This window comes from Panthera leo, chromosome A2 (genome assembly GCF_018350215.1).
Source record: "Panthera leo isolate Ple1 chromosome A2, P.leo_Ple1_pat1.1, whole genome shotgun sequence".
NCBI lineage: Eukaryota > Metazoa > Chordata > Mammalia > Carnivora > Felidae > Panthera > Panthera leo.
The window spans coordinates 86669407-86696325 of NC_056680.1; the positions used below are offsets into that span (position 1 = coordinate 86669407).

A 26919-nucleotide genomic window follows, 5' to 3' on the forward strand; every position below is an offset into this window, starting at 1 on the left:
GGGAATCAATCTCTCACTATTCTTATTATCATATCCCACAAGCTCCTTTTATGCAATGTACAGAATTTTTCAAAATGTGTTTTCAATCATATTGTTACTTAGAAAATTACACAAGAAAAAATGTTCAATACCATGTCTATGTAGGTGACTTATAATAGAGATCCATCTCTGCTAATGACAATCCGCTAGTCTGGACTCTCACACAGATAATAATGACAAACTAGTCATTTTTTTTTTTTTAATGATCTTAAGAAAACGGAGATAGTTAAGAGCAAAGACAAGAAAGTTTTTCACTCAAGGAAATCCCCTAATCTATGTGGTGAGGAATGGCTAGAACTCAAGCAGAAAGCTCCAGACTTAATAGCCTGGAGAGTAAAAAAAAAAAAAAAAGAAATTGAAAGTACCAGGTCAGCTGAAATGCAAGAGGAGATATCCAAAAACTGAGGGAGGAGGCGCCCTGAAATCCATGTCTACATTCTTTCCCAAATTCTTGGCGGACACCTGACTGCACGTGCAAGCAGAGCATAAAAAGCACCATCCGGAAAGTTGAAAGAGAGTTTTGGCTGCCATCCATCACAAGAGATTTGTGAGTTTGAGTCCAGACAAGTAGGCTGCCTACTAGAATAAAAATCAACTCTCTTTAAAAGATAATCAAACCCACAATCTTGAAAACATATGATGTATAATGTCTGGTACACAATAAAAATTACTAGACATGCAGAGAAACAAGAAAATATGATCTACAGGTAAGAGAAAAAAATCAATCAATGCAAACTTACCTTAAGTTGACCCAGATGTTAAAATTAGCACAGAGGGATTTTAAAACAGCTGTTAAAAATATGTTCAAGAGCTTAAAGAAAAAGATAGTCATGATGAATAAAAATATGGGGAAATGCTCATTAAAGAAATGAAATATAAACAAAATGAAAGTTTTAGAACTGCAAAGTACACTATCTGTATTGACCATTAACGGGGTTAGCTTAACAGCCCACTGGAGATGTCAGGAGAAAGGATTAGTAAACTTGAAAATAAATCAAGAGAATGTATCCAATTTGCAAAGCAGAGAAAACAAAAACAATAAAAATGAGTAGAATCCCAGTCATTTGTGGCACAATGCTCCCCCGCCCCCCACGAAACCCTGAAGAAGAGGAGGGCATAAAGCAGTAATATTATTTCGAATTATAAGGGCCAAAAATGTGTGAAATTAGATGCAAAACATAAGCTTTTGTGTTAAAAAATGTCAGTATTTCAAGAAACGTAAATACCAATCTACCACCACCACCACACACAAATAGGCACACTATGGAGAAACTGGTGAAAACCAAACAGGAAGAGAAAATCCTCAAATACAAAGCAACTGCAAACAGGGTAGTATCAGTATGAATGAAACCGGAATTTACATCAGAAAAAGATCAGAAGACATTTGAAGCATTTTGAAATGCTAAAAAAACAAACAAAACAAAACAAAACAAAACAAACCAACCCTGTGAACCCAAAATTCTATAACCAGGGAAAATTTCCTTCATAAATAAAAATGAAATCAAGGCATTTTCAGTTAATGAAAACTGAGAGGATCTGTTGCCAATAGATCTGCACCACAAAATGTATATATTCTGGCTTTATATATATGCATACATGACTGTCAGTATACTTTTTTTAATGTTTATTTATTTTTGAGGGAGGGAGAGAGAGACAGAGACAGACAGCGAGACAGCGAGAGAGAATGAGCAGGGGAGGGGCAGAGAGAGAGGGAGATAAAAGAGAGAGGGAGAGAGGGAGAGAGGGAGAGCGGGAGAGAGGGAGAGAGAGAGAGAGAGAGAGAGAGAGAATGAGAATGAGCAGGGGAGGGGCAGAGAGAGAGGCGGAGATACAAGATCCAAAGCAAGCTCTACTCTGAAAGTCAGCGCTTACCATTGAGCCACCCAGGTGCCTCTGTCTGTATACTTTGTATACATGTAAATATTCTGACTCTGCACAGGGCAGATTTGCCTTATACATCTCCGTTTAAAGTTCTTCCAATAGATCAGCTGTCTTTTCTCTTTAAAATAATTCAGTGAATACACTTGATGTGTTTGTGTATGCTACTTAGCTTTAATCTACAAGGAGAGGTGGTTACCATTTAAAATAGACTAATCAAAAATCCCGCCTATAAGGACACTTACCAGCTGAAGTATCTCAAATCAGAGGCTCTCTCAAAAGGCAGCTAAAGTAAGCACTTCAGATATTGCTAATTATACATGCACCTGAGTGTTCACTAGTATAAGGAATATCAGAAATAATTTTTCACTAGTGAAATGAATGTTATTCTTTATATGTGGTGACTGAAAATATTTTAGGGTCACTGCAGCCCTTTCATAAATACAGTATGAGAATCAAGAGACTATAGACTATCTACATGTACGTTTTATCTGCATCCTGTCTTCATGTAGGATCTGCCTTCTGACCTAAAAAAAGGGAGCAGATTCTGACGTCAGAATAGCGTTTAATATATTTCAGAGTGAAAGTGTGACGTAAGGTGCTTGAAAATGTGCCTTATAAAATAAGTGAGAGTTGAGAGTTCATCTGACTTGTCAAAACAGGTTATATGACTGATCTTCAAGCCAACTTGTTGGCCAGTATTATATGCGTGACAGAACTCATCTAAGATTTGTTTTCTTTCACCTAGTAGTGGGTCTGGGGCATACAGCTTTCACTCTTTAATACTTAGCTTCAGTTTGTAATCTCCCTTACCGCTCCCAACTCTACCTCCCTCACTTCACCTGCCTAAAAATGAGAGTAATTACAAAATCAACGTCTTTGCATGCCCTTTATAAAATACTATATGTAGTAACTTTGTTTATATAAATTTATTTTTACATATATTCATGGTTGCATTCTAGTTTGGCAGTTTACGTTAATAAAATTTACATAAGAACACAACAGAGAACACAGTTTCATATGAAATAATATTTTTAAGTGCATAATTAAGTAAATGAATTTGTTCAGGGAATGAATACATAAAGAATTTATTGATTCACTGATTTTATAGTTGATGAGGATTTTAAAGGTCCAGAGAGATCCTTTCTCTGACTTAAGAAAATTTTACCAGTACATCACAAATGCTTTTCTCTTTCACCAAAGAAAATACCACAAAATTTTTTTTTCTTTTATTTTTCATTCATTCATTCAATCATTTATTTTTGAGAACATGAGCAGGGAAGAGGCAGAGAGAGAGAGAGAGAGAGAGAGAGAGAGAGAGAGAGAGACAATCCCAAGCAGGGTTCTATGCTCTCAGCGTGGAGCCTGACTCAGGGCTTTCTCAGGAACCATTAGATCATGACCTGAGCCAAACCCACTCGGGTGCTCTGCTGACTAAGCCACCCAGGCACCCCACCCACTACTTTTCTTTTAAAATAAAGTTCTTTTAAGCATGACTTTTATTGATATGAGTGAACTTATCTTACCTCCAAATGGTATCCAACCCTGATGAAGGCACAAAGTGGGTCAAAAGCTCCAGTACCACAGGTCAGAAGATGTGTCCTATTATAGTGATGCAAAACTCGAACGTAATTTGCACATTCACTCTATAGCAGAGGAAAAAAAAAAAAAGGAAGATACTGGTTAATATAAAAAAAAAAAGTTTAGCCCTTTTTAATTTTTGTATTTCCTAAAGTACAAATCTCATGTTTAAGTCTCCCATGGCTAGTGGGGGCATGTGGGACAGATGACAGAGGGCAAGGAACAGTGGAAGAACAGACTGAGGTGACCAAAGCACACTGTAGTTAGCCACGCTGTGTGAATTACACTTATAATGGGATTCTGTCACTTTTCAGGTATTCTAGAAATGTATTCAATATAAAGATTTGCATGGCACTATGTTCCACTAGGTAATTAAGTTATTCCCAATGCTGTTATTTTTTTAAAGTACATGTAAACAGTGAGTAAGTACAAAGTCAGAAAACCAACAATTAGAGAAAGCTTCATTACTCTCAAGGAAACATATACAGACTTTAAGGCATTACTGAGTTTTTTAATGGTTAGGGAAAATAAGTCATACATTCATATTCATACATTCACATACAGCACTTTCATAGAGAACTTTCAAAGAAATATATAGAAAGCTAACCAAGAGAAATACTTATTTTATACCTATTACTTTAAGACTGCTGTCCAGGAATCAGCAAAAAATTTTTTATAATGGACCAGGGAATAAATATATTTAGTTGAATGGTTTCTGTTCCAACTACTGGTCTCTGTTCCAACTACTTACCTCTGTAGATAAGGCATGAAAGCATCCACAGATAATACAAAAATGATTGTGTGCAACTGGCTTCCAATGAAACGTTATTTACAAAAATAGAAACTTTTATTTGCAAAAAAACTTACAAAAATAAAAAACTTTAAAACTTTATTTACAAATATATTTGGCCAAGAAGCTCTAGTTTGCCTATACTTGGATCCAAATCTAAGTTTTTTGAGGACAGAGTATTTATTTTACACATCTTTTATTCCCTGCTTAATCAAACACAGTACCAAATATATTGTATATACTTATGAAATTTTACTACATAAATCACTAGGTGAGTTTTATGACCAATAGGCTGAATGAAAAGAAGTCTAAAACTACTCAAACCAACTTGTCTAAGTTAATTACAGCAAACACCTTCTTGGTAAATTAGGTACTGCTATTTAATTCAAAAATGTTTTTAATGTTTATTTGTGTTTGAGAGAGAGAGAGCACGCGAGCAGGGGAGGGACAGAGAGAGAGAGAGAGAGACAGAGAGAGAGAGAGAGAGAGAGAGCGCGCACGCCACAGAATCGGAAGCAGTCTCCAGGCTCTGAGCTGGCAGCACAGAGCCCTACGCAGGGCTCGAACCCAAGAACCATGAGATCATGACCTGAGCCGAAGTTGGACACTCAACCAACTGAGCCACCCAGGCACCCTGGATACTGTTATTTCATTTAAAATAAGTTACAAAATACTATTTTAATGCTAAATATTACTCTAATATCAATACATGCAATAGTCAGGAAATGTAACGTTTTATAAGGACAGTTTGTCCTTATAAAGTCTCTCATATAACAGTATCGAATGAAAAAGTCACCAGAACCATCTTACCATAAATGATTCATATTATGGCATTCCCTTGGTAAGAATGAGAAATGTACTACTACCCTGATTATCCACAGCATGTAGATATATTTTCTTCAATTTCCAACTCATAGCATTTTATTATGAGAGTGACCCATATCACTGGAAAAATCTAATCATTCAAACATGGAGAAAATATTCTATTCTATCACTAGAAGCACCTGCTTTTCATGTCATCAAACGCTGTCACACCTTAAATGAAACAAACAACATTTGGCTCTGCTGGGCTGACAATGACATAGCCTAAGAGTGTGTTCAATTAGTCTGCATCATGCTACGAACTAAGGCAGCAAGAATGTCTTGACTCACTCCTTGGCTGTGACCCAGTTGCTACAGAGACTCAGGAGTTGGTATAACGTGTGTTAGCCTTTTACATGTTTTTGTTTTTTTTTCTCTCACTATAAAAAGAGGAAAAAAAAAAAAAAAAAGGATAAGTTAACTTTCAAAAGGAGATGTGCATGCCTTCTTCCAAACACGTGTACTGTGTCATCAGCAGCTACTCCAGGCACAGGGAAGTCCCTTCGTACATGTTTTAGTGTGCTCAGAACTGGGTCGGGGCCACTGCTCCTGCACAAGCTCACACGCTGCAGGGAAGTTATGGAGAGATGGAATGTTAATTCTTCCAGTAAGAGAGACCCTAAGCACATGGTGGAAGAGGTAAAGCATGCATACTGCCTTTGCCTTCTCCTTTCTTTTCATTTTCTCTCCTTTTGTTTCTTTAGTAGGTTCTAATGGACTCATCAAAGCAAAATGAAATCTCACAAAGAATGTGCTTCGCTTTCCCTTGAATTAAAAATTGACCCGAAATTATTTTTTCCACAAATATGTAGGAAATAAGCATTAGTATAAGAAATTCATAAATCTGAGTGGATAAAAATATAATAAAACAAAAACCAAGACCCGCTTTACTCGCTTTACTTTAACCCTTCATTGAAATTAACTTGTAAATAACTATGTCTAAATGTAGATGTATATATGGGTACATGTACATATATTTTTTTCTTCCTGAATCAACTGCATATATGCCTTTTGGGAGCAAATAAAAGGTTAGGGAGTCAGTCCCTTGTGACTGACCAGGGATATAATTGATGATGTGTTTAATTTATAATGAGTAATACTTACTGCGTCTTTTCCTTTCATTATGCATTCTTCTATTTTTAGTGCTGTGCTAGGCCAGTGTATCTGAAATAAAAGACAATGCACTATTATGCAAATGCATACAAAAATAAACCACACTGAAAAACCATTTCATTTTTTCTGGAATTCCAATATGTGTTCATTTTTTTCTATTTCCTCAGAAGATAAATTAAGACTTTATCTTCTTTACATCATTATTCGTATAATGAAGGCACTTTCATTTGAGCTTTTATTACAGGCTAAAACTTAGTTAAAAAAAAAAAAGTCTTTCTTAAGGCTCCTTCAAGTCTCAGCCTTTCAGAAGCCACTCACAATTCAAGCAGCCCTGCTCTGTACTTAACCTGCCCTGAATTCTGCAGTCCAGTCTCTCCCCTGAACCTGACTGTCTGCTCCTCCTGGTCAGGCACCACCGTGAGTTCCCTTTGCATTTTTACCACTAAGCCCAGAGCTTGGCGTATGGGGACTTGGTAGTGTTTGCTAAGTGATGGGATGAAAGGATGCATGACTCCTACATCCTGGATGGACACCCAGACTGCCTCCAAACCTCTAGCACAACAAACATGGCACATCTTTGTACATGTCCCTCTGAGATCTATAAAAGTGCATCATTGCTATCATATGGTACCAATGGAGCAGGACTGGTATACATGACTCAGAAGTAGAAATACTGGGTCTTAGGCAAACACAAATTTAATCTGCTAATGTAGTGCCACACTGTTCTCTAGAATGGCAACATGTTCATACTCCACCAGCAATATCCCCGTATCCTCACTGACACCTGCATTACCAGCTTTCTAATTTTTGTACTAAACACCTCAAATTCAGTATTTAATTTAATCCTTACTACAACTTTATCAAAGATATGGTATTACTTCAGGACACCCTTTTTTAAAACAAATTTTTTTTTTTATGTTTATTTACCTTTTGAGAGAGAGAGAGAGAGAGAGAGAGAGAGAGAGAGAGAGACACACACTGGGCGCAAGTCAAGGAGAGACAAAGAGGAAGGAGACACAGAATCCAAAGCAGGCTCCAGGCTCTGAGCTGTCAGCACTGAGGCCTGATGATGGGCTCAAACATACAGAATGCGAGATCATGACCTGAGCCAAAGTCAGAGGCTCAACTGACTGAACCACCCAGGTGCCCGAGGGACCTCCTTTTAAAAACAAAAAAATGTGTGTTTCTCTGTCTAGCTCCACAACACATTAGATCTATAGTTTGGAACTCAAATGTGATCCATATAAGTGTAACAAGTGGTAAGTTTATCCCCACATCTGCTTGATCAATCACCCACCCCCTCCCAGACTGAAAAAGCTCAACTGAGCCCTTTTCTTGTGTCTCTCAGAATTCTGGGGAGCATCATCTCATGCTAATGTGTCATCTTCATGGTTTCTGCTGACCAAGTGATAGTAAATTCTGTTTTGGGAGATGCTGGCTCTCATGAGAATACTCTAATTTTTTCTTGATTGCCTTCAAAGGTTTTCTCCTTAGATCCACAAGTACTGGGGTACAGGACTGCTAACAAGTTCTACTTTTTCTACTTCCATGGCACTTTGAGCTAGGCTACATCAGTATTTCTTTGGTTCTCTTCTGTTTTAGGCAATCACTTTCTGTTCCCAAGTTAACATTCTGGTGAAGGAATGGAAACTTTCCAGTAGAGTAGCCTGGGGCTCTTAAGGTATTAATATTTCTACACATAACTTTTTCCTCCTCAGGGTGCTCATGAGTCCCCAGAGGAAGGGTTCAGGGATATCTTTCTACAACTCAGGGTCAATGTTTCCTGTCATTAGAGTATAGTTTAGGCCTGGGCCAGTCAGCCAGACTCTTTTCCTATCTATGGCAATTTGTCCCTGTAAGGTCCCTATTATCTCTCCCTGAGTTCTCCCCTCCCTCCACCTACCACCATTCCATTCTGTGCTCTGCTAGCCTAAGAAAAAACTCTGGTTATCAAACTCAATATTCGATGTTGCTGATTGGAGGTATTTTTTTATTTAGTGAGCACACTGTTTAATTATTTTTTAATTAGTTGCCAGCGTTTACAAATGAGAACTTTTGCATAAAAATCAAAACTTTCTGATTTGCTTCAGATTTTTCTTTTACCTAATTGACCCCTGCAGTCATTTGAGTTTTTGAAAACTGATTTTCTATATACATATATGTGCGTGTGTGTATACAACTGATTACATGTAACTGATTATAAAACTTATTTTATATATATATATATATATATATATATATATATATATATATATATATATATATATATATTTGGTATTTGGATCCCAAATATGGTGAAGATTTAATTTTTTTTAAAGCTGTGTCCCATAAAAGTAATAGGTTAGGCATGTAGAAGAGGCTTATCACATACTATGTAGCCAAATCCAATCTGATACATGAATAATATAGGGAATTTATAAAAGTAGGGTCAATGGCATTTTATTCTGATGCTTTTTACATAGCTACATGTATTATCATAGAAACAAGCATTCTTTTTTTTTATTTTATTTTATTTTATTTTTTATTTTTTAATATATGAAATTTACTGTCAAATTGGTTTCCATACAACACCCAGTGCTCATCCCAAAAGGTGCCCTCCTCAATACCCATCACCCACCCTGCCCTCCCTCCCACCCTGCCCTCCCTCCCACCCCCCATCAACCCTCAGTTTGTTCTCAGTTTTTAACAGTCTCTTATGAGAAACAAGCATTCTATGGCTTGAATTACAGGTGTAACATCTTACTTTGATATTCTTATTAGTGTAACAGGTCCGACCCGGTTTCTTACTGACAGTACTCAACATCAGGTGTTCTTTTGCTTTCCTAATGCAGTATATAAACTTTAAAAAAAATCATGTATGAATATTTGTTTTGCAACACAGCAAAATGACAAAGGAAAAAAGTAGGAGTGTGAAAGAAAACCAACTAAAAAGCCAAAGGCACAACACATAAAATCCTAGAATCGATGTGTATGATGGAAGCGGTGGATCCCGCAGTGAACCACACATGAATCAGGAAGACATCACATAAACACATCAGTGTCAGGTTCAGATGCACGCTTGCATCAGCTTCAACAGAGTCACTAATACCATTACAGGGTAAACCTCCTAGAAGTGAAGTTGAATAAAAATTTTAGTGATCCATTATTTTGGAAAACATTTTTGCACCTGGGGTGAGATTTTTTTCAGATGATTTCTAAGACCCATTTTCACTTGAGATTCAATTTAGTATTGGAATTAAGACTTCACTGTAGATGTGTAAACTATTCAAAAGGATATGCTAGAACATGTGCATATATATATATATATATATATATATATATATATATACACACACAAATATGTGGAATGTATACATAGCATATATTATATATACTGTATATTATATATACACAAGTATAAATACAAATTTATTTTAGGATCATCTATCATTGGAAATATTTTCATGACTAATTCAGTTATCAGCTTCAATAAATCAGAAAATACATTTATAATGCTTTATATTCTTAACACACTTAGGAGAAGCAGGGCGATTCTTAAAATATTAGCATCCCTTATCGCTTTTTCATTATGTAAAATGATGACTTATTTGCACTGTATTTACACAATTTCAAAGTATGAGGTAACCAATTCTTTAGAAAAATATACCAAATTCAGCTTTTCAGTGTTGAAATAGTATCCAGAACAGTAAAACAACCTCAATGTATTATATCCTATATTCCCCTAAATGACTGCTTCATAATGATTATTTATTTCTAGGACTACTTAAATACACTGTTTAGGAAGCAATTTCCTACAAAATTTCTACTCATCTTTTGACACCTTTTGTTCTACATTATCTGCTCAAACAGGCTTAAAGATTGGGATACAACCTCCCTCCACGGCAAATGAAAGACTAGTTTTCTAGTCTTCCTGACCAAGATAATAAAGATAATGTCTCCCTCTGGACAAAGGCTGAATACACTTGCTAACAGACACCTTAAGAGAGTTCATATTTCCTAAGCTTGAGGTTCATCGGGCATAACACATACTCCCCGTGTGTAGCATCTACCCGGGATGCTATGCATTACCCGCTGTGGGACTTAATGGGGACAAAGAAAATTACTGGAAACATGACGGCCATGCTGTATGCTATGCTGTGGCTAACAGAGTTCTTTGTCTCTGACCCATGCATCTCATAACTTCTGGCAGCATCTAGCAAACAGTGACAGGTTAACTTGTCTCACAAGGTAAAATCTCAGACCCTTTACAGTTTTGACACCAACAAAAGATACTGTATTTTGTGATAGTGAATACAATAAATGGCTTGTCTAAGGATGGTCAGAATATGTACTGTTTTTAGCAACAAATGTAATAATGTCAATTGCTCTAAGAATGAAACCTTTCCTGATATCTTCTTATATGGTATCTCTCCCTCCTTTGATCCTCTATAGTGTTCTTCTTACTTTCCCTACCTAAGATTATAACTGATTTATGTACGTAACTTCAGCTCCTATATTAAACTGTAAGTTATAGAGAACAAGGCATTATCTTATTTCAGTATTCTTACCAATGCACAATCCCAACTAGGCACAATGCCTTCAATGCAGTCACTGCTTATTCAAGGTCTACTGATGGACTTGTATCAATCAGTATACCTTTATCACATTCTATGTAAAATCCATTCACTCAAAGAGTTAGTTTACAGTAAAATTTGAGAGATAAGCTTGAATAACATAAAACTGCTGTAACCAGTGGCAAAGGAATGAGACAATTTTCACTTTAATCAGGAAGAAATTCTGTAGGATGTTAACAAAAATCTAGGCTTTGAAAGACTTGTAGGATTTCTGAAGGAAATCACTCTGAGAGGATGGAAGGGAGAGATGCAGAAGACTGAATTATGAACACTTCCTAAAATAAAGTGAAATACGGAGAACTCTGCAAAGGAACAATGTAATTATAGATTTACTCAAGTTTGTTGTTCTTTTGGTTTTTTTTTTTTTTTTTTTTTTTTTTTTTAATTTAATAAGCTTAGGACGGCACTCGAATGTTCATTCATGTGACAAAAGATGACAGATCAAGACCTCACTGAAAATGGAGTTATTTTAAAGCCATCATGTACAAATATCCTATCAGGATAGTAAGGGAAATGACTGTCTTCATTTACTGTAGAAGTCTGGATGGCCTTTGGTTCTGCTCCAGAGTTTAGCATCAACAAAAACCCATACAATTAATCTGTTTTCCTGCACAAAACATTTTTTAAAGGCAGTTAAACTACAGGGTGTAATGCTATTTCCAACTTTTCTGTTCCAAAAAGAGGCATAAAAAGCAAAAGGTTAAATATACATAATTTCATCACAATACTCCTATAATACAATTTAATTGTTCCAATACACATTAAAGGACTATTTACTATTCTTGCATATCTCAAAGGAGAAAAAAATAAAGTAAAAATTAAATTACAAGGCTATTTTTTCTGGACTCCCTATTGAGTCTCGTAATTATGCTACGATTAAGGATTTAACAGCTTACTGTTACAAGACGTTATGACACTCAGAGATTTAGAAAAGCAAAAACAAATGCACAAAGAGGGAATAATTTAACTGTCTAAAAAAAGACTTCCATTTTTATTTAAATAAATAAATAAATAAATAAATAAATAAGAAATAAAGTGATCCAGTAAATCTCTTTTCATGGGATATATTTAAACGGCTAAGTCACTATTATAATTTCATCTAATATTATTTTTCTAAATTTTATTATTCTAAACAAATTTTTATTTATATTTTGTCTTTCTACATTTTACATCTATGCACAGTACCAGTGTCCATTGATGTATATTTTAACTATTTGTCCTATAAATAGCATGAAAAGAAAATAGATATAACACATTAAAAAAGTCCTAATGGTTTATAAATGATACTCTTTAACCTGACATATTACCGTTCTCAGTGTTTATGCTTCTATACTTAATTATAACGACTGTCATTATTCAAGTAGTTTATATGCCAGAATTATAATCTTTTGAACTATAAACAAGATTTGTATTTGAAATGTTTATACTCCAAAGCATTTGAACTAGAACAATATTATTACTACAGGAACATTATTGGCCTGCTTCATGCCCTTTTTTAATGGATGAAATTTACTCAAATGCTGTCATTAATGTGAAATACCATGTGCCATTTATATGCAAATTATTTTTAATGCCTGTTCCAGTAAAAAAATTAAATTCTAAAATACAAGAACTTCCTTTACTTTTGATGCGGTAAAGTCAAATAAATGGGAAAAGTATAAATACTTAGAAAAACCAAGTGTCTAAAAGAGTTCTCTGTACAGATATTCCAATTAACTAGTGTAATGTTAGCTAAGGATAACAGTGGTGAGAATAATTTTAGAAAAAAAACCCTTAAATTTAGAAACTTAGAGAAAAACTGCCGATGAATGTTTGTTAAATTTAAATACTAATATGGGATAGTCTATGAAGTCCCATAAAATATAGCTTACATAAATATATCTACTTTTGATTTCTTTGGGAAATGGAAAAGAAGAAAAGAAAGTGGTGTACCTCAAACCAGTATTGCAATCTTCCAGAGAAAAGTTTTTCTTTGTTTTTCAGGAAATTTCAGTAATCCTCAAATGAGCACAGATTGCACGGCTCTATAAAGACTAAATACAGTCAAGCTAATCACTTACCATGGCTGAATACTGGAGTTGGCTTGGCTCTCAATCTCTGCCATAAGTAAACAGGTGGAGTAGAGTTCTTTCTTACACTTGTCAGTGTTTTTTCTCCACTCCACTCCTGTCACCAACAACTAACTATTCCACTAGTTCTTCACCATTTCAAAGGTAAAATACAGTCATGCTAACTAAGGAAGTAAGAACCAAGGGAAAACAAACACCACGTAACAAAAGGCAGGGCTCATGGTATACTGAAGACCGGTCTGGGGGACATGAAGTTCACACCAAAGCAGTAATTTGCTTCTCAGTGGTGTGTAACAGTGGGAAGAGCATAGGCTTCTGGACAGACACACTTGGTTTTAAATTCTAACTACGACTTACTGGCTTCATGGCTTTATTTTCCTCTTCCTTCCATTCATCCAACATACTAATGCTCAAGTGATCACACATACTATAATAGCAGTTATGTTATGCACATCTTTAGAGCATCTCTCACTGGCTCATACGGTGAGTAGATTAGGTTTCAACAGCACAGTGGTCAATATTCTCCATGATCTCATCTCAACCACATTTCCATTTTTAACTCTCGCTCTGTACCCTGTTCCCACCCACATCCCCCCACTTCACCTGTATGTGTTAGCCATGGTTATTAGTTATTATTTTAAACTACTCTAAAATTTCTGTTCTTTCCTCACTCTGTTCCCACTACCAATCTGTACAAATTAAAATTCCAAGTATCATTAAAAGTCCAATTTAAATTATATCCACTCCAGGAACCCCTACCTCACAGATTTCATATACTTTCTTAGCATTTTATCTAGACACTTATTATAGTTTCACTGAAACTGTGCTATGTATGACAAATGTGTGTGTATGTATCTTCTCCATTATATTACAAATATCTTATGGTAGGGATTTTTCTATTCATTTCTTCATTTTTCATATCCCTATGTGTCTTTCTAAAATGTAGTTGAGGGGTGCCTGGGTGGCTCAGTTGCTTGGGTGTTCAACTCTTGATTTTGGTGCAGGTCATAATCTCGTGGTTCATGGGATCAAGCCCTGCATTAGTCTCTACACTGACAGCACAGAGCCTGCTTGGGATTCTCTCTCCCTCTCTCTCTGCCCCTCCCCCACTTGTGCTCTCTCACTCTCTTTCAACATAAATACATAAACATAAAAAAAAATAGAATATAGTTGAATGGCCCTAAAATTATGTAGGACTCTTTCACCTTACTTAGAAATGGTAGCACATTAGAATCATGTTCTGATTCTATGTCTAGTTTACAAAATAAATTTTCTCATGGAACATAGAAAACAGTATAAAAGTATTTTATTTTTATTATTTTTTTAAATGTATATTTATTTTTGAGAGAGAGACACAGAGTGCAAGGGGGTAGGGGCAGAGAAAGAGGGAAACACAGTAGCAAATATTTAGATGGCACTTAGTATGTTCTAGGCACTGCTTAGGCATTTAATTAACTCAATGAATTGTCTCAGAAAAGCTGTGAGATAAGTATTACGATTACCTCTCTGTCACGGATGTGGAATAAGTTGCCCTAGCTCACTCATCTTATAAGTGGCAGACTGGATATGGGAGCCCACAGCAGTGTGAATATGCACTCTGTGTTCTTGCTACCACATTCTAGTACTTTTCAAAAAGTGTAGTAATATCTGTGATGGGCCCCTGGCTGGCATCCGACTTCAGCTCAAGTCATGATCTCACAGTTTGTGGGTTTGAGCCCCACGCTAGGCTCCATGCTGACAGCTCAGAGTCTGGAGCTTGGAGCCTGGTTGGGATTTGCATTCTCCCCTCGCACTCTGCCCCTCCCCCGCTCACACTCTGTCTCTCAAAAATAAACGTTAAAAAAATCTTTTAAAAAATCTGTGAATTAAAACAGTTAAAATGAAATAAAAAGGAAAATTAATATGTTGGCTATTTTTGCTAAGTTTCAAAAAAACTATTAAGTGTTGGTTAGCTAAACCTCATTCTAGAAATAAAATACTGATCAGAAAAAATAAGGACAAACTTTCAAACAGTAAAGAAACACAAGAAAATATACCAGACCTAACACTTCTTTAATGGTAAATTTAAATAAATGTGATAAACACAAATAAGGAAATAATTTTTTCTCAAGGAACATAGAAAATAGTATAACAATATTTTATTTTTATTATTTTTTTAAATGTATATTTATTTTTGAGAGAGAGACACACACAGAGTGCAAGCGGGTAGGGGCAGACAAAGAGGGAAACACAGAATCCAAAGTAGGCTCCAGGCTCTGAGCTGTCAGCACAGAACCCGATGCGGGGCTTGAACCCACAAACTGCGTGATCATGACCTGAGCAGAATCGGATGCTTAACTGACTGAGTCACCCAGGCACCGCTAAAATATTTTCAATAATTCTTAGATGCTATATGAAAAAATTTACCTTGTGTAATATCAAGATGGATTTTTATTTTGATTATTACTAGTTTTAGGTTACTAATGAATTTTATCATCACTCATCATTTTGAAATGATATACATTAAAATGTTTTAAAGTCACGTGAAAAGTTTTTTTTTAAACCTATTTTAAAGGATTGAATTACTACATAATTGTGTAAATACAGGGTTGATTCTTAAATGCTAAGAAGATACCAGCATAATTGTAGCTATTTCTTTTTTTTCCTTTCTTGAGCATATTTTTGATATATCTAACATATTGAGAGGTTTTTTTTCAAATTGTTTAACTCTAAAAAACCTTAACTCATTAATTTTGCATGTATCTATATAAATCTGCTTAGATTTAAGTCCAATTATATCACTGATTAAAGTTCAAAAACTATGCGTTATGGAAAAATAAAATTTAATTCTTCTGTCAAGTTGCTCACCAAAGAATTTAATAGTAACACAATAAACTATAATTCTCCCTGGTGGCCACATCTCGACTTCTCAAGAGGTACAAACAAATTGAAGGTGGAACATGTGAGAAGAATCATACACATTGTCACAATGTAATCAGAACATCTCAAGATGCTTCAATGTTTCACTCATATAATGGTTTCATCTAATTCATTGAAAACTTTTTATACCAAAGGATTTCAGAGAAAGATAAAAGGAAAAAAATTAATTTCATGGGAAGTTCCTGATGAAATCAGTTTCACCTAAGAAGTCTCACATTATCTGTAGATTTTATAGACCTTTGAAGAGAGCAATTGGCAGAAGCCACCCTTTTATGGCAGGTGTGAGGTTCTCATTAAATAAAACACAACATGAGATAAAACAAATGGAATTATAAAATTGAAATTTTCACAGGGAAGAGTATGATTTAACACGAGGAGTGGCTTTTCTCAGTGTGAGTCATAGGGCTTTTATGAACGTAATACAAATACAACAGAGCAGAATTTCATTGCAAAAGACTATTATTACAAAGTCTGGGAAATGCTATGAATGAAAGAAATCATAAAGCAAAACCAGTATCTAAAAAGACTATTAAAAACAGTAAGTCTATTAAATAGTAAGTTCTTATCTATTTCAAAACTGCATAGAAAAAATCAGTCTTACGTGCATATATAACCATATAAATTCTGATTATTATATATAAAACAATTATTTATTTGCATCACATATAGGACCACTATTTCCTAGTGCTTACAGGAGCACATAATCCTTCAGCATTTCACAATCCTGGATGCACATACAATCACCTGAGAGAATTTTTAAAATCCTCACTTCAGCCAAGGGGGAGATGCATCACAGCATACATATTATTTACAAAGTCCTCAGGCATTATTAATGTGCAGCTGAAGTAAAAACTACTGTCACACTGTAAAACAGGATGCAACTTTGTTTGCCAGTGGGAAAGTGGGTAGGTGGTTGGTGGGGTTGGGGGTGGAGGCAGAAGGCAGACAAAATTAACCTTAAAGAAAGTAGAGAATAATTAGTTTTTTTATGTGGTTCTGGCAACAAGTACAGTGGGATTTGCAAGAAGGCAGACAATGAAGAAAACGTATTTACTGGGTGATGTCATGATTAACAAGAGATACATTTTTCATTCTTTTACTGTCTACATTCTTTGAGTTCCCGTAACTTCAAACCAGAATATAACATGATACTCACTCTAAAGAAGCTATCTTATAAAGTACACTGGCAACTAAACAGTCAATTTTAATCAAATGTAAGAACCAAATCAGACCAAGGTTTAAGAAAGGGTTGGGAGAATCTTCAAATCTAGTTTAGAAATGAAAGGAAATAGTTTTTTAAAAAGTGGGTGTGTTGAAGGTTAGTCTGGGGAAGGAGAGTGTGTAAGGACAAGGAGTTATTAAAGGACAAATAGAGGTGCTCAACATCAATAGCCATCATCAAACCGCAGTAAGGTATCACTTCGCAACCATTAAAATGGCTATTAAAAAATAAAAAATAATGTGTTGGTGAAGATATGGAGTAAAGGAAACTCTTATGCAATGTTGGTCGAAATATCAATTGGTATAGCTACTGTGGAAAACAGCAGGGAAATTCCTCAAAAATTAAAACTAGAACGACCAAACGATCCAGCAATTCCACTTTTAGGTATATATCCAAAGGAAATAAAAAGAGAATCTCAAAGAGATATCTGCATTCCCATGTGGCCTTATTCACAGTAGCCAAGAAATGAAACCAAGTTAAGTGTCTGTCAAAGGACGAATGGATTAAGAAGATGTGGTGTCCATATACACAATGGAATATTATTCAGTCATGAGATAAAAGGAAATCCTGTCATTTACAACATGGATAGACCCTAAGAGCGTTATGCTAAGTGAGATACGTCAAAGACAAAATACTATGTGGTATCACTTAAATGTAGCGTCTCCAACAGTCAGACTCACAGTAACAGAGAGTAGACCAGTGGTTGCCAGAAACGGGGAGTGGGGGGGTGGTGGTGGGCAGGGATGGACATGGGAAGATGTTAATCCAATTTCCAGTTATAAGATGAATATAAGATGAGTAAGTTTGAGGACCTAATGTACATGATGTTGATAGTGATGAATACTGTATTATACACTTAAAAGTTGCTAACAGAGTAAATCATAAATGTTCTCACTACAAAACAGAAATGGTAACCATGTGACATGATGGAGGTGTTACCTAACGCTGTGGTGGTAAATCATTTTGCAACATATAAATTTATCACATCAACATGTTATTTAAACTTACATAATGTTATATGCCATTATAACTCAATAAAATTGGAAAAAGTGAAAACGGAAGTGATGAGTTAGCAATGTGTTGGTGTGGACAAGTGGAGATTACACTAAAAAGGTAGGTAAGAGTAGATCATAAGAACCTATAACTGCTAAACTGAGAACTTGATGTTTATTTTTACTTAAAATTTTTAATGTTTTATAAGATAAAAGTTACGGAGCAAGAGCTGTTAACTATGGCCTGAGAAATCAGGAAATGCATAGCCTTCAATGAGAAAAAAACACATCATTATGTATTTGCATAATCACCAGTGGAAATTTGACATTTCTATCATATAAATAAATGCAGGAAATAAATCAAAGGAGTATTAATATGGGGCTTAATAACCAAGAGAAATAACAGATATTTAATATTACTTTAGAACTGTTACAGGTAGCTCATATTATTAATACTCATCAGTAATTTGGAATTACAGTACTGAAAAGACCAGCTGCTAGGTATTATTATTGTTTTTGTTATTATGTTTTAAAGTTAATATTTACTTTTATTTATTTTTATTTTTTAGAGAGAGACAGAGTGAGAGCAGGAGAGGGGAGGGTGGCAGAGGGAGAAGGAGGAGAATCCTAAGCTGTCTCTAAGTTCAGTGCAGAACCCAATGTGGGGCTTGAACTCACCACCCTGGGATCATGCCCTGAGCCAAAATCGAGAGGTGGATGCTCAACCAAATGAGCCACCCAGGAGCCCCTCTAGGTTTTTTTTTTTTTTTTTTAACGTTTATTTATTTTTGAGACAGAGAGAGACAGAGCATGAACGGGGGGAGGGCAGAGAGAGAGGGAGACAGAGAATCTGAAACGGGCTCCAGGCTCTGAGCTGTCAGCACAGAGCCCAACACAGGGCTCGAACTCACAGACCGTGAGATCATGACCTGAGCTGAAGTCGGACACTTAACCGACTGAGCCACCCACGTGCCCCTAGGTCTTTTTATTTAATATACAATTACGAAACTACATGTTTTCGTACTATAAAATGTTATTCTTTTTTTTTTTAATTTTCTTTTTTAAAGTTTATTTATTTTTGACAGAGAGAGAAAGTGTGAGCTAGGGAAGGGCAGAAAGAGAGGGAGACACAGAATTCAAAGCGGGCTCCAGGCTCCGAGCCATCAGCACAGAGCCTGACGTGGGGCTCGAACTCACAGACCATAAGATCGTGACCTGGGCAGAAGTCGGATGCTTAACAGAATGAGCCACCCAGGCGCCCCAAAATGTTATTCTTGTAGTGTGGTAGCTGTATTTCAATATATTCATGATTTGATAACTCTTTTCAATATTTTATTTTGTAATCCTACATAATGATTTAACGCATTTAAGGGTCCACAGACTTCCCCAGACTGCCAAACGGATCAATGACACACAAAAAAGGTTGAGAACCCCTATACAAAACTATTATTTGTTGCTGATGTTATAGAAAGGGAGGAAATGATATTGTAGAAAAGACAGAAAATAACCAATCCTTAAGAAAAGTCAACAGGGTGCACTACAGAGCGCGGGAAGAAAGAATGGCACTTCATGAAAGGAAAAAGAGCACCTACCCCCCCTGTAACAAGGAGGGAGGTATAAAAGTCACACAGAAGTAGCAGAGTTGGTGATGGGACAGAGAGGATCCACCTGTTTGATGGTTAGTAAAAATCAAGGTTAGTAATCTTCCTGAAGAGATCATCAGGGCTAATCCATTGGAACATAACCCTAGATAGTGGCTGCAGGCCACTGCAGGCCCGTGGGAAGTACTGACACCCCCCAACCCCAACCCCACCCCAAGTGATCAACAATCAAGAGCTGGACTCATATCCCCATAAAATGCTCTGTGCAGCTCCCAATCTGACTCCACCCTTCCAAACCTTTCAAACACTTCAATTAAATCATCTCAAATGCCTGGTGTGTCTGGGAAAATCCACTGTAACTTCCACCTCTTTTTCCAGTGTTCTTTTACCTCCTTGCTTTAATTACACCCAGCATGTCCCTTGAAACTACTGTTTCTCAACCAGCCCTTTCTATTGGTAATGGCTTTTTTACTGTAAACCCACATGTTAAGGAAGATGATTTAATTGACCTTTCTTGTCTGTTAACTAATTAATCTTCACTCTTTCTAAATTCATCTACCCAACAGAAATTTAAAACTAAAGACTAGGGGCACTTGAGTGGCTCAGTCAGTTAAGCATCTGACTCTGGCTCGGGTCATATTTCATAGATCGTGAGTTCGAGCCCCGCAATGGGCTCTGTACTGACAATGTGGAGCCTGCTTGGGATTCCCTCTCTCTCTGCTCCTCCCCTGCTCGCTCTCTCTCTCTCTCTCTCTCTCTCTCCTCAAAATAAATAAATTAATTAAGAAAATAAAACAAAATAATAAATGTAAAATCCTTGCTATTTTGAAGCTCATGTGATCACAATACTTGTTATCTTTCCTTGTAGTCATCCACCATCATTTTTTGTCACATGCTCATTAGTTGAAAGATTTTTTTTCACCTAGATTACTGTTTTTCTCTTCATAAGGATAAATCATTAGCTATTACCCATGCCAACTGGTGCCCTATCCTCTGATCATTCAATGTTCTGGCCCTTGAAATCAACCTCAGCCATACACTCTGATGTTACTTCTCTAGTCCTCCATAGCCCAATATGGGAGCCATTAGTCACACTGGCTATTGAGCCTTGGAATATGGCTACAAGCCAGGTGGCTTATCAAGTATCACTTCCCTGGAAAAGCATTCCCTGACCACCCTATCTAATGTAGCAACCTTGTAACTCTTGTCTCCCTAACTGGCTTTATTTTTCTTCACAGCACTTATCACTATCTGATACTACAGTATGGTATTTTTTGGTCTGTATTTTCTTTTTCCTTTTTTTTAATGTTTATTTATTTTTGAGAGAGAGAGAGAGAGACAGAGAGAGAGAGAGAGAGAGAGAGAGAGAGAGAGAGAGAGAAGCAGCAAGGGGAAGACAGACAGGGAGATACAGAATCCCAAACAGGCTCCAGGCTCTGAGCTGTCAGCACACAGTCGCATGTGAGGCTCCAACTCATGAACTGCGAGATAATGACCTGAGCCAAAGTCGGATGCCCAACCAACTGAGCCACCCAGGCATCCCATTCTTTATTTTCTTTAATATAATCTTTTATAATATATACATCCTGCTTCTGAAATAAAAATTGGGTTATGAAAATTATCATGAAAAAATAAAATCAAAAATAAACAAAAATGCTACTGTAGTTGCAAAGACAGTGAGGTATAAGCTGGGGGTAAACAAATGAATCAAGGGAAGACTAATGAAAAATACATGGATGAAACAGACCAGTGGCAAGTCTGGAGAGTTTGTGGATCACTAGGAACTCAGACACTGCTAGAGGGACGAGGACTTTGTAAAACCACTTTCTACTTTGGAAAAATATTAGGCATTATCTTGTGCAGGTGAACATCAACAGTAATTAACCTATAACCAGCCATTTCACTCCAGAATATACGCCCTGGGGTTATTCCTGCAGGAATGTATATTAGGAGATGTTTACAACAGTGATCACAGAAACATCAGTAAAACAAAATACTGGGTACCACCCAACTATCCTTTGACAGGTAATGAGTAAATTGTGCTATATTCATATGATGTAATACATTACATACAAGTCCAAGTGAATAACAAGAGCTTGTAACATAGTATCTAATGTGTGCCAAACATAGCTCTTGGTCCTTTACTTCCGTTAACTCATTTTCATCCTCAGAGAAGACTAACAGTTTTCCTTTTCCAAATGAGGAAACAGAGGCATAAAGGGGTAAAGGAATTTACCAAATGTTATAAATGCAGAGCCAGGATATGAACCTAGAAATCTAATTTGTGTTCCTAATTCACTATTCTATTTCTACAACAAATGGACTACATCAACAAATAAGATAACTGAATTTAAGAAATATTGAATAAAACAAAAACAAAATAATCCCACAAGACTGTAATATACTATTGTGTATCATTTTTACATAGCTCAAAACAAGTCTAAACAGTATACTATACAGGAAAAAATTATTATGATAAAATGTTTTAAAATAAAAATAAAAACAAAAACAGCCATAAAATACAGAGTAGTAATTGCCTCTATGTAGCAGAGGCATGCGGAGGGAAAGATGGAGGAAGGTAAAGTAGCCTCTACAATGGGACTGGAGATAACTCTCATTCTTGACTTGGGTGGTGGGTTTACAGGTGTTAACTTCAATATTATGCTTTATAACATGTTTATATTATTCATATGTTTTAAGTATAAAATATTGCATTTCAAAAGACATTAAAAGTTAAGAAATAAATACAAAGTGACAAAATAGAGAAAATGGGCTTTGGATATCCTCAAGGTGCTTGATCTCATGGGAAGAAAGAGGGATTTCATACTACATGGATACATATTTAAGGGTAGTTTTGTTTTTGTTTTTGTTTTTTTTTCATGGTGGAGTCTGGATCCTGCTTATAGAATGATGGGCTAGACTTAGTGGTTTGACCCTCAGCAACTTTGCCTCTGAAGGGGTATCTGGTAATGTATGGAGACTTTTAGATTGTCATGACTATGGGGAGAGTTTTATTGGCATCTTGGAGGGAGGCCAGGGAGAGCTAAATAGTCTAAAACCCACAGGATGCCCTCTTCCCTAACTTAAACTTGTTTATAGTATCAATAGTACTGTGGTTGAGAAACCAACAGATATATAAAGCAAAACAGAAAAGATTAAAAATATAGTACCAGGTAAATAATTGAGGGAGCAAGGTCCAGAAAAGATGAGAGGAAAGCTTGGCCCAGAGACTGACACACTACACCTTCAGAGCCTGGAAAGTACTGAAGCACCTTCATTCTCAAGTCCACTTCATTCAACAGAGGGTGCATGACATAGACCTAGCTGTAATTCTGCTGTTACTGAAAACAAACACCCAAGTCCTAACTGAAGTTTCACCGCTAATCATTCTGTGGAAACAGGCGGGGAAGGTACAATATAACAAATGCAGCAGGGGTGAAGTTACCTCAGAGCTAATGAAGCTTAAGCCTCAGGACTCCTTGCTGGTACTTGGCCCTTGTGGGACCCAGGGAAGGACCTTAGCAACTTTGAAATTTATGTTTGAATAAGTCTATTTCCTGAAGAGGTCTGCTAAACCATATACACTTCAGGCCCCACAAAATGAGGCTTTACCCTTGAATGTAAGAAAGTTATTGAATTTAATAATTTGTGTAGCTACTTTCCTTGACATCCTTGTGAGATGGCACCCTGAAGCTTCAATAGCCACATACTAGTCTGTTTAGTTCCCTAAGACACAGTTTATAAAATCCTACCACACTCCTGCCTAAGGGTACAGTTAGGCCAAAACAATAAAGGAGAATAAGTACATGATTCAATTTCCTCTGCTCTAAAAGGGGGATCACATTAATGTGGCAAGCTGATACCTCTTGGTGTTATTTCTAAGTAGGAAACAACAGCTGAGGAAAATCATTAGGAGATTCTATGTACATAGCAATCATTTAGAAAGCCTACTTAAATATGGATTCCAGGGACCATCTCCATGAGGGTTACATGATCCTGACCCAAGGATAACAATTTAAGAACCAGTTCTTAAGATTCTTTTTTTTTTTTTTTTTTTTAGAAAATTTTTTTAACGTTTATTTATTTTTGAGACAGAGAGAGACAGAGCATGAACGGGGGAGGGTCAGAGAGAGAGGGAGACACAGAATCTGAAACAGGCTCCAGGCTCTGAGCTATCAGCACAGAGCCCGACGCGGGGCTCGAACTCACGGACCGCGAGATCATGACCTGAGCCGAAGTCGGACGCTCAACCGACTGAGCCACCCAGGCGCCCCCGTAATGCAAAGATTCTTAATCTTCTGGGGTTAAGATCCCTTGAAGGATCTTTCCATATTTACATACTTAAAATGTTAATACAGGGGTTGTATTAGTTTATGATGGCTGTGGTATAACAAAATACCATGGATTGGGTGGCTGAAACAACAGATATTTGTTTTATCTTAGTTCTAGAGGCTGGAAATCCAAGATCAAGATGTTGGCAAGACTGGTTCCTTCAGAGGCCACTCTTCTTGGCCTATAGACGCCTGCCTTCATGCTATGACTCACATGGTATTTCCTTTCTAGGCATGCACCCCTAATGTTTCTTTGTGTGACCAAATTTCCTCATTTTATAAGGATAAAAATCATATTGCATCAGGGTCCATCCTAACGGCCTCATGTTAATTTAACCACATCTTTAAGACCTTATTTCCAAATACAGTCATAATTGAGGTACTGGGGGTTAGGGCTTAAATATATGAATTTTAGGGGACATTCAATCCACAACAGAGATTGTTCTATGGATCCCATACTTAGGATCCCCAGCTTAGATATTCCTTCACAGGAAATCAGAGCACGTAGATGATCTGAGAGAAAAAGAAGAGGGCCATATGGTGAACACCACAGTTAGTGGGGGAAAGACATCCAAGCAGAGAGAGAGAGAGAAAAACCACTGAATTTGACTGGAAAGAGGAGGTCATAGATAGTCTTAGAAACATTTGCATATGTGTGTGTGCACGCGAGTGTGTGTGTGTGTGTGTGTGTGTAATATAAATACTATACATATGTTACATATATAAAGAGATAGCATTTCTTTTAAGAACTACTGAGAAAATAAAATTAAAGATGATAGTAAAAAGCAAAGAGTATGTGCTTCCACTCCCTCTTACAACTACTAAAATGACAGTAAAGGACACAGTCCAAAAAGGACAAACAGAACTTGAGTAGAGAAGCCAAAGAAATGTCAGCAACATTTTGGAAGTTCTACGACATATGGAAAAGTGTTGACTGGCTTTGCACACTAGAAAAGCTGAAATCTAAATGCTTGCAAGGTGAAGGGAGCCAATAAGCAAGCTGATTCATGAAAAAGAACTTTAGAAATGCTCAGGAATTCAAAGTCTACGGTCTCTCTGAGAATAGGAATGGTGGGTGTGGGTGAAATCAGGAGAAATGGTCGAAAGTTTGTACAATAAATAGGCCAGAAAACTGAGGGAAAGCGAATCAAGAGGAAAATAAAAAGAAGGAAAAACATTTAACAAATAATGAACATTTTCCAGAGCTGAAGGCCATGAGGCCTCCTGTAGAAGGCCCAATGTGGATGAAAAAGATCAACTCTAAGAGAAATTTGAGAAAAATTTGAAACACAGAGGTGCTTGGGGTCAAAATTCAGGGTTAGGTTGCAGGCAACAGGTTACATACAAAACTTAGAAATTAAAAAGCCATCAACTTCTCAGAAGCTATACTGAACATCTGAAAACAATGGAACAATATCCTCAAACTTCTAAAGCCAATGATTTTCATTGGAGAATTTTATACTCACCTATCAACTGTATGTGAAGTTTGAATAATATTATTTTGAAACATAAAAAACTCAACATTTTACTTTGACTCCTTATTCAAGAAGTTACCAGAAGGCACACTTCCCCAAAAGGTCATAATAAACTCAGAAAGAAGACTCTACAAATGAGAGGGAGAGTGGATGCTCCAGGATAATGGTGAAGTTAAACCCTGGGATGCTAAAAGAACCAGAAAGGATGTGTCTAATTTAAAAACTGGTGGGGGGTGGGGCGCCTCGGTGGCTCATTCGGTTAAGCGCCCAACTTTGGGCTCAGGTCATGATCTCACAGTTCGTGGGTTGGAGCCCCGCATTGGGCTCTGTGCTGACAGCTCAGAGCCTGGAGCCTGTTTCAGATTCTGTGTCTCCCTTTCACTCTGCCCCTCCCCTGCTCATGCTCTATCTCCCTGTCTCAAAACTAAATAAACATTGAAATAAAAAAAACTGGTGGGGGGATGGGCTAAACAGGTGATGGGCATTAAGGAGGGCACTTGCTGCGATGAGCACTGGGTGTTATATATAAGCGATGAATCACTAAATTCTACTCCTGAAATTTAAAAAAAATCTTGAAATTAATGAAAACTGAGAGACAGAGAACAAGTCTGGTAGAGAGTTTGGTGTTTGGTGAAAAATTAGTGAAAGTAATATAAAAATCTAAGCGAATAGAAAAGAAAGGGTGGGGATAATATTTAATCTCGGGATAAAAAAGAAGTGGGATCGATTTTCCTAATTATACTAATCTAAATGGTTATTACTTACTCAAAATTGTGCTATAGCTAAATGAGGGGACAGATAACTGGGGGATGTTGGTATAGTGCAGAGACATTTTAGCTACAGTACTGGAAGAAAAGAAAGCTAAAGTCTTCATCTTTCTTAATAGAAAGTGAACAGATACTGTCTAAAATCAATGGTGTCAAGTAAGAACAGTATTAGAAATGTTATTTAGAAAATGGAGGTTAAGAATGAGAAGAAACAACAAAAGAGTTTGAAATAATTTTCTCTAGGGTTTAGGAACTGGCAGAGATGAAGGGATGCTGTTTTTCATCATAAATTATTTTAAGTGACTTTAAAAACTACGGACATTGATCATTTTGACAAACATAAAAGTAAATGTGTATTATAAAGAAAATGTATTATGTAATATTTTTATGCCAAAAAATACTATTGTCTAAATATTTCTGCATGTTTTAAGATTGATTTGGGTCAGAAAAAAATTCAGTTCAACTCAACTCTGTATAAACACAGACTCAAAGTGCTGTCTTTCTCATCACAGTTAACCTTTGCTCGAAAATGCTGGGCACTTGCCTATTTTAATATCCTTCAATCCACCGAGTTTAAGGAGCATCTACCTGAATCAATGATATTACCAACAGAACATCAAGGGTTAGCTATACCAAGTTCACACAGCCATTCGTTAGGCTAGGGTTTT

General features: G+C 36.5%; 1 protein-coding gene across 1 annotated transcript in view; it reads right to left on the minus strand.

Moving 5' to 3' along the window:
* Positions 1–26919, minus strand: part of SEMA3E (semaphorin 3E) — a 244278-nt gene that overhangs the window by 81752 nt on the left and 135607 nt on the right. The window contains exons 3-4 of the mRNA XM_042916626.1: positions 6254–6313; positions 3444–3563 (exon numbers count right to left, since the gene is read on the minus strand). Coding sequence (XP_042772560.1) covers positions 3444–3563; positions 6254–6313 — 180 coding nt within the window. The remainder of the gene's footprint in view (positions 1–3443; positions 3564–6253; positions 6314–26919) is intronic.